The sequence below is a fragment of the Mobula hypostoma genome, chromosome 3, assembly GCF_963921235.1.
Source record: "Mobula hypostoma chromosome 3, sMobHyp1.1, whole genome shotgun sequence".
Classification (NCBI taxonomy): Eukaryota; Metazoa; Chordata; class Chondrichthyes; order Myliobatiformes; family Myliobatidae; genus Mobula; species Mobula hypostoma.
Window position 1 is genome coordinate 40,227,038 of NC_086099.1, and position 13,179 is coordinate 40,240,216.

At 41.1% G+C, this 13,179-nt stretch overlaps 1 protein-coding gene across 1 annotated transcript in view; it reads left to right on the plus strand.

Moving 5' to 3' along the window:
* itga1 (integrin, alpha 1) overlaps positions 1 to 13,179 on the plus strand; it is a 227,008-nt gene that overhangs the window by 181,242 nt on the left and 32,587 nt on the right. The window contains exons 25-28 of the mRNA XM_063042906.1: positions 402 to 504; positions 7,079 to 7,192; positions 11,838 to 11,948; positions 12,943 to 13,050. Coding sequence (XP_062898976.1) covers positions 402 to 504; positions 7,079 to 7,192; positions 11,838 to 11,948; positions 12,943 to 13,050 — 436 coding nt within the window. The remainder of the gene's footprint in view (positions 1 to 401; positions 505 to 7,078; positions 7,193 to 11,837; positions 11,949 to 12,942; positions 13,051 to 13,179) is intronic.

Genomic DNA, 13,179 nt, shown 5'->3' on the forward strand with positions numbered 1-13,179 from the left:
TGTAACAAGACAGGGTTATGAGGAGAACATTCAAACTCCTTCCAGACAGTAGTGAAAGTGAACTTGGGTCACTGGTGCTGTAATAGCGATTTGATAACCACCTCGCAATTATGCCACCCTTATTGGCCTTCCCCGGCACATCACTAAATAAGAGCATATGAATGCTAGGCTGCTGTGATGCTAGCAGCAATCCTTAACGAGGGCTTTATATGAAACTAAAATCTAGAGTGCTGACAACATGATTTAATATTAGGATTCATTAAATGAGTTAGTCAAATTATTACTGGCCATTGTTATGCAAAAGATGATTCAAATGTTCTCATGAAGCTTGTTCTGCAGACAGAGACTATCTGAAAGGAAACACAAAGATGGAACACCTGTTTCTTTCTTTTCCTTCTTAGTCATTTTAAAGAGTACCGTTTTAAGATAGCAATCAATGATACATTCCCTGATGTTATTAAAAGCACTGAGGAGATCGGCGAAGCAGTGGACATCAATTACATAGTAAGTAAAGTCAATATTTTCATTCAACTAGAGATATTTTTATGTTAACTTGCACGAATTAAACCCAATTTACAATTCATGACATGTCAATTTGAAAATTAATGTCTGCCTTGCCATCTCTTTGGTCACATATGGACTGGTAGGGAGTATTACGTATCAAATGAGTACATGATGACATTATACAAAATAGTTTTCAGGAAGCTGAGGAAATGATAATGTTGCCATTTCCCATACTGTTTCCTGCAAATACTAATAGAAAGAAAGTAAATATGAAATTCAGGATGCTTGTTAATGAGTATGAAGAAGATATGCAATGCAAAAATATTGCATTTTATGACCACAGTCACGATTTGATTTTGTGTGAAATTGCTCTTCTCAGTTTCCCTCCTTCTCATTCCCCATTCCTGCAGCTTCCTCGGGATCATTTTCAATAGTACAACAGGTTGGTGTTTATCTGGTGATATGTATGTATATATATATGTATTTATATATATGTATGTGTGTGTGTGTGTGTGTGTGTGTATATATATTACACACACACATATAACTATGCTTGTCTGCTTAAAGTAATGTGACAAAAATTTGCACCTGTGTTAGCTTAACCCTCCAATCTGGGATTGTTACTATGCTTATTTTGCATCTCCTTCAAATTTCATCACCTCTGATCATTAAAACATAAATATGGGAGAACAGCAAGAATAGATCTCATTCCTGCTCTGCCTTTCGTTAAGATCTTGGCTGATCTTTTTCCTCAGTTCTGCTTTCCAGCAGCAACTCTAAATCCCTTGATTCTTTTACATACTAACTAAGCACCTGTCAATCTTTCTCTTGAATATAACCTGTGAGTAGGTTTAGCAGTACTCTTGGGTTGAAGATTCAGCACCTTCACCTTCAGGTCACACAGGATTGTTTTTCCCTGTGTGACCTGAGTGGCCAACCCCATATTTAGAGCTTGTGGCACCTAGTTCTCAGCACCCCAAACAAGGGGAAAATCATCACTGCATCAACTCTGTCAAGCCCTGGAAGAACTTGTTATACTTCAGTAAGATGATCTCTTATTCCTCGAGGTTCAAGAAATTATTGACCCAGAAGGAAAAGGCAACTCCAATATAGAACAAAAACAAAATGATGGAAGAATTCAGTTGTTTCAAGTTCAAGTTCAATTATCATTCAACCAAACATGAATATGGACAAATGATACCGTGTTCTTCTGGATCAAAGGTGCAGACCACATTACCAACAGCACACTGCAGATTACACATAAAGTAGCACATTGCTCATTTGGTGACGATCTCAGAAAAAAAGTCACAAAGAAAAAATTATAGCGCAAGTCCAGAGTCCTGCTTGTTCTTCCACCAAAGAACACTGAGTGAGCACTGGAGGGCAGCACCAGCCTGGCCCTAATCTTTGCCTCAACTGAGGCAACTCAGCTCACCGCCATTGGTCTCACCAGTGAACCAGACTTGCTGTGTTCTACATTACCACTGTCCAACAGGTTCTTGTGATCACAATAAAAATGTCCAAAACAATCACTCACGCCTTTATTTGGATCACACACAGTCCAACAGTACACAACAAGTCCAGGCAACAGCACAAAAATAGTCCGCAATAAATCCAGCTCCATTGCTATCAAGCAATTCGCTGATGGGATAGTCTTGCAGTAGTTGATGTTCTTAGTATCCAGCAGTGATTTACGTTCATAAAAAAGATGTAGAAGACAAACAAATACACCTTTGATTAGATCCAGAGTGGCAGCTGCATCTGAATGCGTTGCCATCTTACCAAACCTGTCAAGCAGCACCTGTAGAGGCAAAAGGCACAAGATGGCCGATATCAAAATCAGAATGCTGATCAGAATCAGGAGAATCAGTTTTACTATCACTGACGTATGTTGTGAAACTTGTTGCTTTGGGCAGCAGTACAGTGCAATCCATAAAAATTAATATAAATTACAATAAGAATAAATAAGTACTGAAAAAAGAACAAAATGTTGAGGTAGTGTTTGTGGACTATTGAGAAATCTGGGGCAAGGGAGGAAGCTATTTCTAAAACTTCAAATGAACATTTTCAGGCTCCTGTAGCTCCTTCTTGATGGTAGAAATGAGAAGAGGGCATGTCCTGAATGGTGATTGTTCTTCATGATGAGGTATCAGCTTTTGAAGATACCCTTGATGGTGGAAAGACCAGTGCCTATAAAGGAGCTGGTTGTTTTTACCAGCCCCTGTAGTGTTTTATGATCCTTTGCACTGGCGCCTCCAAACCAGTTAGGATGCTCTTCACGGTATATCTATAGAAATTTGTTAGAGTCTTTGGTGACACATTAAATTTCCTCAACTTCCTAATGAAATATAGCCGTCTTCATAATTGCATCAATATGTTGGGATAGATCTTTAGAGATGTTGATACCCAGGAATTTTAAACTGGTCGCCATTTCCATGGCTGTTCCCTGAAACCTGCAATCTATCTCACTCCAGTACAGCTCCTCATCACCATCAGAAATTCTGCCAACAATAGTTGTGTTGCCAGCAAATTTATAGATGACATTTGAGCTGTGCATTGTCGCACAATCATAAGTGTAAAGGGAGTCGAGCAGAGGGCTGAGCGTGCACCCTTGAGGTGCAACAGTGTTGAATGTCAGAAAGGAGGAGATTTGCACAGACTGTGATCTTCTGGTGAGGAAGTAAAGGATCCAGTTGCAGAGGGAGATACAGAAGTCTAGGTTTTGGAGGTTGTTGATTTGAACTAAGGGTATGATTGTGTTGCATATTAAGCAGTAATCAATAAACAGTAACCTGCCGCAGGTATTATTGTTGTCCAGCTGATCCAAAGCCGAGTGAAGAGCCAGTGAGATTGTTTCCACAGCAAATCTATTGTAGTTATAGACAGATTGCAGTGGGTCCCGGTCCTTGCTTAAGCAGGAGTTGATCCTAGCCATGACCAAACTCTCAAAGCACTTCATCACAGGGAGTACATTCAGATTGGAGGATTGTGACTAGTGGTGTCCCACAAGGATCTGTTCTGGGACCTCTACTTTTCATTATTTTTATTAACGACCTGGATGTGGGGGTAGAAGGGTGGGTTGGCAAGTTTGCAGACAACACAAAGGTTGGTGGTGTTGTAGATAGTGTAGAGGATTGTCAAAGATGGCAGAGAGACATTGATAGGATGCAGAAGTGGGCTGAGAAGTGGCAGATGGAGTTCAACCCGGAGAAGTGTGAGGTGATACACTTTGGAAGGACAAACTCCAAGGCAGAGTACAAAGTAAATGGCAGGATGCTTGGTAGTGTGGAGGAGCAGAGGGATCTGGGGGTACATGTCCACAGATCCCTGAAAGTTGCCTCACAGGTGGATAGGGTAGTTAAGAAAGCTTATGGGGTGTTAGCTTTCATAAGTCGAGGGATAGAGTTTAAGAGTCGCGATGTAATGATGCAGCTCTATAAAACTCTGGTTAGGCCACACTTGGAGTACTGTGTCCAGTTCTGGTCACCTCACTATAGGAAGGATGTGGAAGCATTGGAAAGGGTACAGAGGAGATTTACCAGGATGCTGCCTGGTTTAGAAAGTATGCATTATGATCAGGGATTAAGGGAGCTAGGGCTTTACTCTTTGGAGAGAAGGAGGATGAGAGGAGACATGATAGAGGTATACAAGATATTAAGAGGAGTAGATAGAGTGGATAGCAAGCGCCTCTTCTCCAGGGCACCACTGCTCAATACAAGAGGACATGGCTTTAAGGTAAGGGGTGGGAAGTTCAAGGGGGATATTAGAGGAAGGTTTTTTACTCAGAGAATGGTTGGTGTGTGGAATGTACTGCCTGAGTCAGTGGTGGAGGCAGATACACTAGTGAAGTTTAAGAGACAACTAGACAGGTATATGGAGGAATTTAAGGTGGGGGCTTATATGGGAGGCAGGGTTTGAGGGTTGGCACAACATAGTGGGCCGAAGGGCCTGTACTGTGCTGTACTGTTCTATGTTCTATGTTCTATCACAGATGCCACTAGGTGATGGTCATTAAGGCAGCTCACCTTGCTCTTCTTGGGCACTGGTATGATTGTTGCCCTTTTAAAGCAGGTGGGAGACTCCCACTGTAACAGTGAGAGATTGAGGATGTTCCTGAAACTCCCACTAGTTGGTTGGCACAGGTTTTCAGAGCCTTACCAGATACTCCATCAGGGCCTGATGCTTTGTGAAGATTCACCCTCTTGAAAACTATTGACAGAGTTCACAGGGTCACCGAACGCTGCAGGAATTCGTACAAATGTGGTTTTATTCTCCCTTTCAAAGTGTGCATAAAAAGCGTTGAGTTCATCTGGGAGTGAAGCATCACAGCCATTCATGATATTAGGTTTTGCTTTGTAGGATTAATGGCCTGCAAACCCTGTCAGAGCTGTTATGCACCCAATTCTGTCTCTTTGACTTCTCACCTGCCTATTACTTCTGTCGGGTCCCCTCTACCTTCCCTTTCTCCCATGGTCCACTCTCCTCTCCTATCAGATTCCTCCTTCTCCTGCCCTTGACCTTTCCTACCCACCTGGCTTCATCTAGCTAGCCTCTTTCCTCTCCTCCCAGCCACGTATGCTGAATTTTCCCCCTTCTCAGTCCTGAAGACAAGTCTTGCCCTGAAACTTTGACTATCTATTCATTTGAAGCTGCCTGATCTGCTGAGTTCCTCCAGCACTTTGTGTGTATTGCCATAATTATATAGCAATATGTGTGTGTGTGTAGGGGGGGAGGGGTGAGATCTCATCACTCCCTTCCCCCAGTGTGCCTGTGTACTCCTATATGCTAGCCAGCAACCAGACTTCAACCTGAAACTTCAACTTGCACCTCTTGCCTCCGCAGATGCTGCATGGCCTGCACATCACACACAACCTCTCATGGTCACAGAACACATCCTACACAGTCAATATAGCTCATCAATGCCTCTATTTTCTGAGGAGGCTGAAGGGAGCTGGACTCGTGTTATTCTATAGGTAGATGCGCAGTAGAGAGCATTCTGAAAAGCTGCCTCACTGCTTGGTATAGAAACTGCACTGCAGTGGAGAGGAAGTCAAAACTACCCAACACATCACTGGCACCAGCCTACCCACTGTCGAGGACACGTATACAGAAGGGTGCTGGAAAAGGGCCAGTAACAGCATGAATGTTTCGTCCTATCCTGCTCATGGACTGTTTGTCCCACTCCCATCAGGGAGGAGGCTATGTAACATCCACTCCCGGACCAGCAGACTCAAAAACAGTTACTTTCCTCAGGCAGTACATCTGATCAACACCTCCACCCACTAACTCACACAATACTTTATTATTTCCTGTCGGTCCCCTTATATACATCCTCATGTCACTGTGTGGACATATAATTAATCTATGTATATAAGCTATTTTATCTTTTTTATATTTATTGTCTTTTTATTGTTATTGTGTTCTTTATCTCTTGTGTTCTTTTTGCACTGCATCAGATCCAGAGGTCAATTATTCTGTTCTGATTTACACTTGTGTACAGGAAATGACATGAAACAATTCTGAATCCTCTAGTGCAAAAAAAACGTCATACTTGCCTTCTCATTGCTTAGTGTATCTAAATGTGAACTTATAATAGTTCATATATAAACACACCTTGGTCATTTTGACAAACAAAGCCATGCAAGTGTTCACTAATATATACTCTGTTGCCATTTTTTTCTAGCTAAGTATATGACCCCACAATTTTCCATATGATATTACAGCTGTCATACCCTTTCCTATTCACTTAACCTCTCTCTATACCACTTGGCAGCCTCTTCACAATTCAGAACAAAGCTGACAGCATCAAAATTGACCAGAATGGTTGGCATGGTACTGTACCGGTTAGTGGATTGCTTTGTAGCACCGGTGATAACCGGTCGAGTTTCAATTCCCATCGCTGCCTATAAGGAGATTGTATGTTCTCCCCTTACCCAGTGTGCCCCAGTTTCCTCTCACATACCACAGACATGCAGTTAGGGGTAGTCAGCTGCGGGCAGGCTATACTTGCATGGCAACCTTGCAGGCTACACAGCACAATCCTCACTGATTTGATGCAAAAAGTGCATTTCACTGTACGTTTTGATGTTTCAATATACGTGACAAATAAATAACTAGATAAAGACTAGTATAATGTATACTAATACATAAAACTGAGATTTTTACAGTAGTTGTTTTATTTTTATAGTAATAGCATGACGGAGAATTTCAGATCGTTTAATTATCATTCAATCATATAAATGTATACAGCCAAATAAATCATTGTTCCTCTGGGGCCGAGGTGCAAAACAGAATACCAACAGTCACACACAGCACACAACACATAGTCCATAGCACATATAGTTATGATAACAGAAAAACATAGTCACAAAAAATTACAGCCCAAGCCCTGAGCGGCATTGCCTGAAATTTGACGGTAAATAGGAGGTAGTTCTGGAGCTTGTCTCTAATATTGCAACTCTAACCATTTCTACTTGAACCGATGTTATTTATGTTTAGTATAGTTTTGTTAATACTTATAAGAAATTCAAAACAATTAAAGTTCCCTAAAATATTTATTCTTGTTTGTACACAGATTGATAAAGAAGGAGATTTTCCAATTTCACACCTTACACTGAGTGTAACCTTCCCGTACCTATCTCCAGCAAACAATACTCTACTATATTTGACAGGAATGACATTTTCTTCCGTAAGTTTAATTGTTTTTAATTTAGCATTGTGTTCAGAGTCAATATCATGGCCTGGAGACCTGTTCCTTTGCTGTACTGTTCGATGGTAGTTACCATTTTATATCTGAGAATTAATTTGTTTCCAGTTGGTAAAGTGAGCAGAGTAAATAAGATGTCTGAACAGTATTTAACTTGATACTAAAATATGAAATAGTATTTGATCAGACAGGTATTAAATAACAGGAGGAAATCAGAGCCACAGAACTTCAGCATTACAGTAATTTATTTTGGTCTGCATTAGAGAATTGCCATTCATCCATAGTTTATATTCGGAGCTCAGATTTTTTTTAAATCGAGATTCACCTTTTCTATAGTCTTCATGAGCCATTCAAAAGCTGCCTTAATTACCAGTACATTTCAGTAGTCTTTAATGAAATGAAAAAAAAATGAAGAGAAGTGGCTTGCTACTAATGGATAATCTCATCATTGATGTGATAACCATGCAAAAATGCCTTAACTTCATCATCTGATGAAATGTCATAATGTCCCCACTTTCACAGAAACTGGGAGTCTAATTAGAAGAGGAAGAGCGGAAGATCTATAAAAGTTGTTTCTTTGTGCCTATTTTCCCCATTGAAAAGGATCTGGAAAAAAAAATACCTCTAATGTGTGCTCAGTGGGAGGGAAAAGTGATAGGCAGCCCCTGCAGAGTACACCTGTGGCCATTCCCCTCAACCTAGCAGAGGAAATCCACAGCGGCCAGGTCTCTGGCACTGATTCTGGCTCTGTGTCTCAGAATACAAAGGGGTGAGAACGAGCTGTAGTGAAAGTGGATTCGTCGGTTAGGGGAACAGACAGGAGGTTCTGTGGACAATAATGAGATTCCTGGTATGTTGCTTCCCATGTGCCAGGGACAGAGACATCTTGGTTTGAGTCCACAGCATTCTTAAGTGGGAGTGTGAGCAGACAGAGGTTGTGGTCCACATAAGTACCAATGACATGAGTAGGAAGGTTGACTAGGTCCTGCAAAGTAAGCCCATGGAGTTAGGAACTAAGTTAAAGGACAGGATCTCCAGGCTTGCGATCTCAGGATTGCTACCCGTGCCATGTGCTTGTAAGGCCAGAAATAGGAAGATGATACATTTTAATATATGGCTAAGGAGATGGTGCAGGAACAGGGCTTCAAATTTTTGGATCACTGGGCTCCCTTCCAGGGAAGGTGGGACCTGAACAGAAGGGATGGTTTGCACTTGAACTAATATCCTTACTGGAAGGTTTGCTACTGTTGGGTGAGGGGGAGGGGTTAAACTAGAGTTGCAGGGGAATGGGAACCAAAGTGCTAGAGCAGATAGTGGTGTGGTTGTGTGAGAAGATGTAGATAAGCCTACATACAAAGTCAGGAATGGAAAGGTTGAGCATGTGGGACCACAATTCTGAGTTGTGTATATTTCAAGGCAAGGAGCATTGTGGGAAAGGCAGGTGACATTGGGGCGTGGATCAGCACATGGAATTATGACATGGTTAGTGAGACTTGGTTGCAAGATGGGCAAGACTAGCAGGGCTCTGTGTCTTAGACATGATAGACTGGGAGGAGTTAAAGAGGGAAGGTGGCATTGCCTCTAAGGGAAAATGTCACAGTAGTGCACAAATAGGACAGACTGGAGAGTTTGTCTACTGATGCTACGCAACAGTCTGTGAGATTTAGAGGAGGAAATCTGTAAAGAGATGAGACTTTTGCAAGAAATAAAAAGGTTGTGATAATAGATGACTTTAACCTTCCACGTGCTGGCGTGTGGCCAAGTGGTTAAGGCATTCGTCTAGTGATTTGAAGGTCGCTAGTTCAAGCCTTGGCTGAGGCAGCGTGTGTGTCCTTGAGCAAGGCACTTAACCACACATTGCTCTGCGACGTCACCAGTGCCAAGTTGTATGAGTCCGAATGCCCTTGGACAACATCGGTGGCGTGGAGAGGGGAGACTTGCAGAATGGGCAACTGCTGGTCTTCCATACAACCTTGCCCTGGAAACAGTCCAAGGCGCAAATCTATGGTCTCATTAGACTAACAGATGCCTATAACTTTCCACATATTGACTGGGACTCTAAAAGGGCTTGATGTGATAGAGTCTGTCAAATGTGTTCAGCAGAGTTTCCTTAGTCAGTACATTGAGGTCCCAACTAGAGAGATCTCCTATTAGGGAATACATTTGGGCAGGTGACCAAAGTTCATGTAGGGCAACACTTCACACCTAGTCATCATAATGTCATTAGTTTCAAGATAATTATGGAGAAAGATAGGTCTGGTCCTTGGGTTGAGATTCAAAATTGGAAAAAGGCCAATATTGAACGTATCAGAAAAGATCTGGCAAGGGTGGATTGGGACAGGCTGTTTTCTGGCAAAAATATGCTTGGTAAGTGGGAGGCCTTCAAAGGTGAAATTTTGAGAATATGGAGTTTGCATGTTTTTGTTAGAATAACAGGCAAAGATAACAAGTTTGGGTAACCTTGGTTTTTGAGAGGTATTGAGGCCCTAGTTAAGAGAGAGAAGGAAGTGCCTAGTAGGTGCAAGCAGGAAGGAGCAAATGAAGTATTTGAGCAGTATAAGAAATGTAAGGAAACACTTCGGAATGAATTCAGGAAGTCTAAAAGAAGTTATTAGACTGCTTTAGCAGACAAGTTGAAGGAGAATCCTCGGGGCTTCTACAGATATACTAAAAATAAAAGGGACAAAATTTGTCCTCTGCAAGATCAGAATGGTGGTATTCTATGCATGGAGCCGAAAGGGATGAGGGAGATCTTAAATTTACTCAGGAGACAGGCACAGAGTCTATAGAAGCGAGGCAAAGCAACACTGAGGCTATAAACCCTATACAGATTACAGAGGAGGAGGTTTTTACTGTGTCAGGCAAATTAGAGTGGATAAGCCCACAGGGCCTGGCAAGATGTTCCCTCAGGACCCTAGGGAGGCAAGTGCAGAAATTGCAGAGGCCCTACCAAAGATATTTAAGTCATAGTGACAGGTGAGGTATGGAGGATTGGAGGATAGTTAATGTTGTTCCACTGTTTATGATAGGCTCTAAAACTAAACCAGGAGATTATAGACTGGTGAGTCGGACATCAATAGTGGGAAAGTTATTGGAAGATATTCTAAGAGACTGGATATATAAGTATTTGGATGGACGGGGACTAATTAGGAATAGTCAACATGGCTTTGTGCATGTTAGGTTGTGTCTAACCAGTCTTATAGAGTTTTTGTGGATGTTACCAGGATAGTGGATGAAAGCAAGGCAGTAGATGTTGTCTACACGGACTTTAGCAAGGCTGCTGATATGGTTCCACATGGAAAGTTAGTCAAGAAGGTACAGTCACTTGGCATTCAAGATGAGGTACTAAATTAGATTAGACATTACCTTCACAGGAGAAGCCAGAGAGCAATCGTGAATGTTTTGCTTCTCTGACTGGAGACCTGTGACTATTGGTGTGCCACAGGGATCGGTGCTAGCTCCATTGTTGTTTGTCATCTATATCATCAACCTGAATGATAATGTGATAAATTGATCAGAAAATTTCTGGATTACACCAAAACTGGGGGCGCAGTGGCTGGTGAGGAAGTCTACTAAAGCTGGGATCGAGACCACCTTGAAAAATGGGCAGAAAAGTGGCAGATGGAACTTAGTGCAGACAAATGTGAGGTAGTTCAGTATAGGACTTGCACAGTGAGTGGTAGGGCATTGAGAAGTTTGGCAGAACAGAGGTATCTGGGAATACAGATCTAGAATTCCTTGAAAGTGGTGTCACAAGTACATAGCATCATAAAGAAATTTTTTAGCACATTGGACTTCATAAGTCAAAGTACTTAGTACTGGAGTTGAACTTTTACAAGACGTTGGGGAGGCCTAATTTGGAGTATTGTGTGCAGTTTTGGTCATCTACCTACCAGGAAAGATGTCAATAAGATTGAAAGAGTGCAGAGAAAATTTACAAGGATGTTTGTAGGACTTGATGACCTGAGTTGTAGGGAAAGGTTGAATAGGTTAGGAGTTATTTCCTGGAACATAGAAGAATGAGGGAGATTTGATAGAGGTATACAAAATTATGAGAGTTATACATTGAATTAATGCAAGCAGGCTTTTTGCACTGAGGTCGGGTGAGACTGTAATGAGAGGTCATGGGTTAAGGGTGACAGTTGAAATGCTTCAGGTGAACATGAAGGGGAAATTTGTTCACTCAGAGGGTGGTGAGAGTGTGAAACAAACTGCCAGTGTAAGTGGTAGTTGTGTGTTCTATTTCAATATTTAGGCGGAATTTGGATAGGTACATGGATTGCAGGGGGTATGGAGGGCGATGGTCTGGGTGCAGGTCGATGGGACGATGCAGAATAATAGTTCAGTATGAACTAGATGAGGCGAAGAGCCTGTTTCTGTGCTGTCATATCCTATGACTCTATGTCCCAGTGCATACAACCATAAACTTAACTTTGACTTTCTTTTACCATTACACTGGACATCATAACTTATGTGTGTGATTGCAATGTTACATGAACTATGGTAAATTCACTATCATGGCTCCCAGGTGGGACTTTTGCCAGTTCTAAGTATGTCTGTATTAATTTATGCAAATGTCTTTGTTTTTTTCTGAACTTGTTTCAATGTATTTTATTTCATATGACAGAATGATTTAGGCAAGTGTCATGACTCACGGTTTGTGGATCCTCTGAAGATACACCCAAAAAACCCTCACAAGCCAGCCCCAGAAAAGGAGCGTCTCTCGAATATCAATGGGGTAATCATAAATCTGATAAACTTTACCGTACATCTGCGCAGGGACAAAAATTTTGCTTTGGTTGATTACGCTGAAGGCCCATGTAGTCCTTCAGAAGTTCAAGGTGGTGCCTTATTATGGTTATGCATCTGAAAAAAACGACTAATTTAAAAAAGTACGTAAACATCGCATTCTGTTCCACAATACATCTGAATTCATGTGCTGCTTAATGGATGTAAATGAAGAGAATTTTGATGATAGAAAACCAAGATTAATCATTGTACTATGCTATCAACAGCGATTATAAGTTCAAAGTCTGATACATTAAGTTAGCTTTAAAATTGTCTACTATGTGGATTGAAAGCAGGAAATAAATTAACTAAAAATACAGGCTTTAGTCAAGCTAAATGGTTTGTTACTGTCATTTTAGGAAATGAACCTGGTGACCCTCCTCTTATAGTCATACTCCCAAATATTCATGCATTTTTCCATTCTTGAGATGGCTATTAAGGGAATCAAGGATTAAAGAGTGACTAGAGAAAAGTAGTGCTAAGGTAAAAGATCAACAGTAATCTGAATGTCAGAGCAGGCACAAGGAGGCTAAATGCCTTACTCTTGCTTCTGAATCTTATGGCCTTTGTTTTTTTAAAGGCATACTGATTTAATTATCCATTCCCTGCTGCCACCAAAATGGCAATGAAAGGCCCCAGAACAGGTTATCACAATGCTGTTATATCATTGATTCTTAATATCTGTTAAGATAGCCTCGATGGAAATTCAGCTGATTAAAAACACATACTGGGGAAGGTAATCAGGGAAACTGACACTTCCTTGATAATATAAATCTGAAGAGGAAAATATATTTACAGAATGTAATATTGACATAATTTAAATGTCAGGTAACCTTATATTATCAAGAATTGTAAACCGTGACTCTATTTTCTGAAAACACAATCAAAGATATTTCTTGAAAGTTCAACAAGCAATTGGGTAATGGTCCAACATTTCTTTGCAGATGTGTGAAAATAATGCTGGATGTGCCTCCTTCTCCTGTACTATACATCCATCAAGTTATGTCCAATTTAATATGTCGCTAAGAATATGGAAGCCTTCATTTATTAAAGTAAGTGAAATGAAATGCATGTGCAGTTATGATGGGCTGGTACCTGTTAGGAAATTCCAGTAATTCCATCCTAGATGGAAAACATTTCTTCGAAGCAAATACCACCAAATTTTGCATTATCGCCAGAGC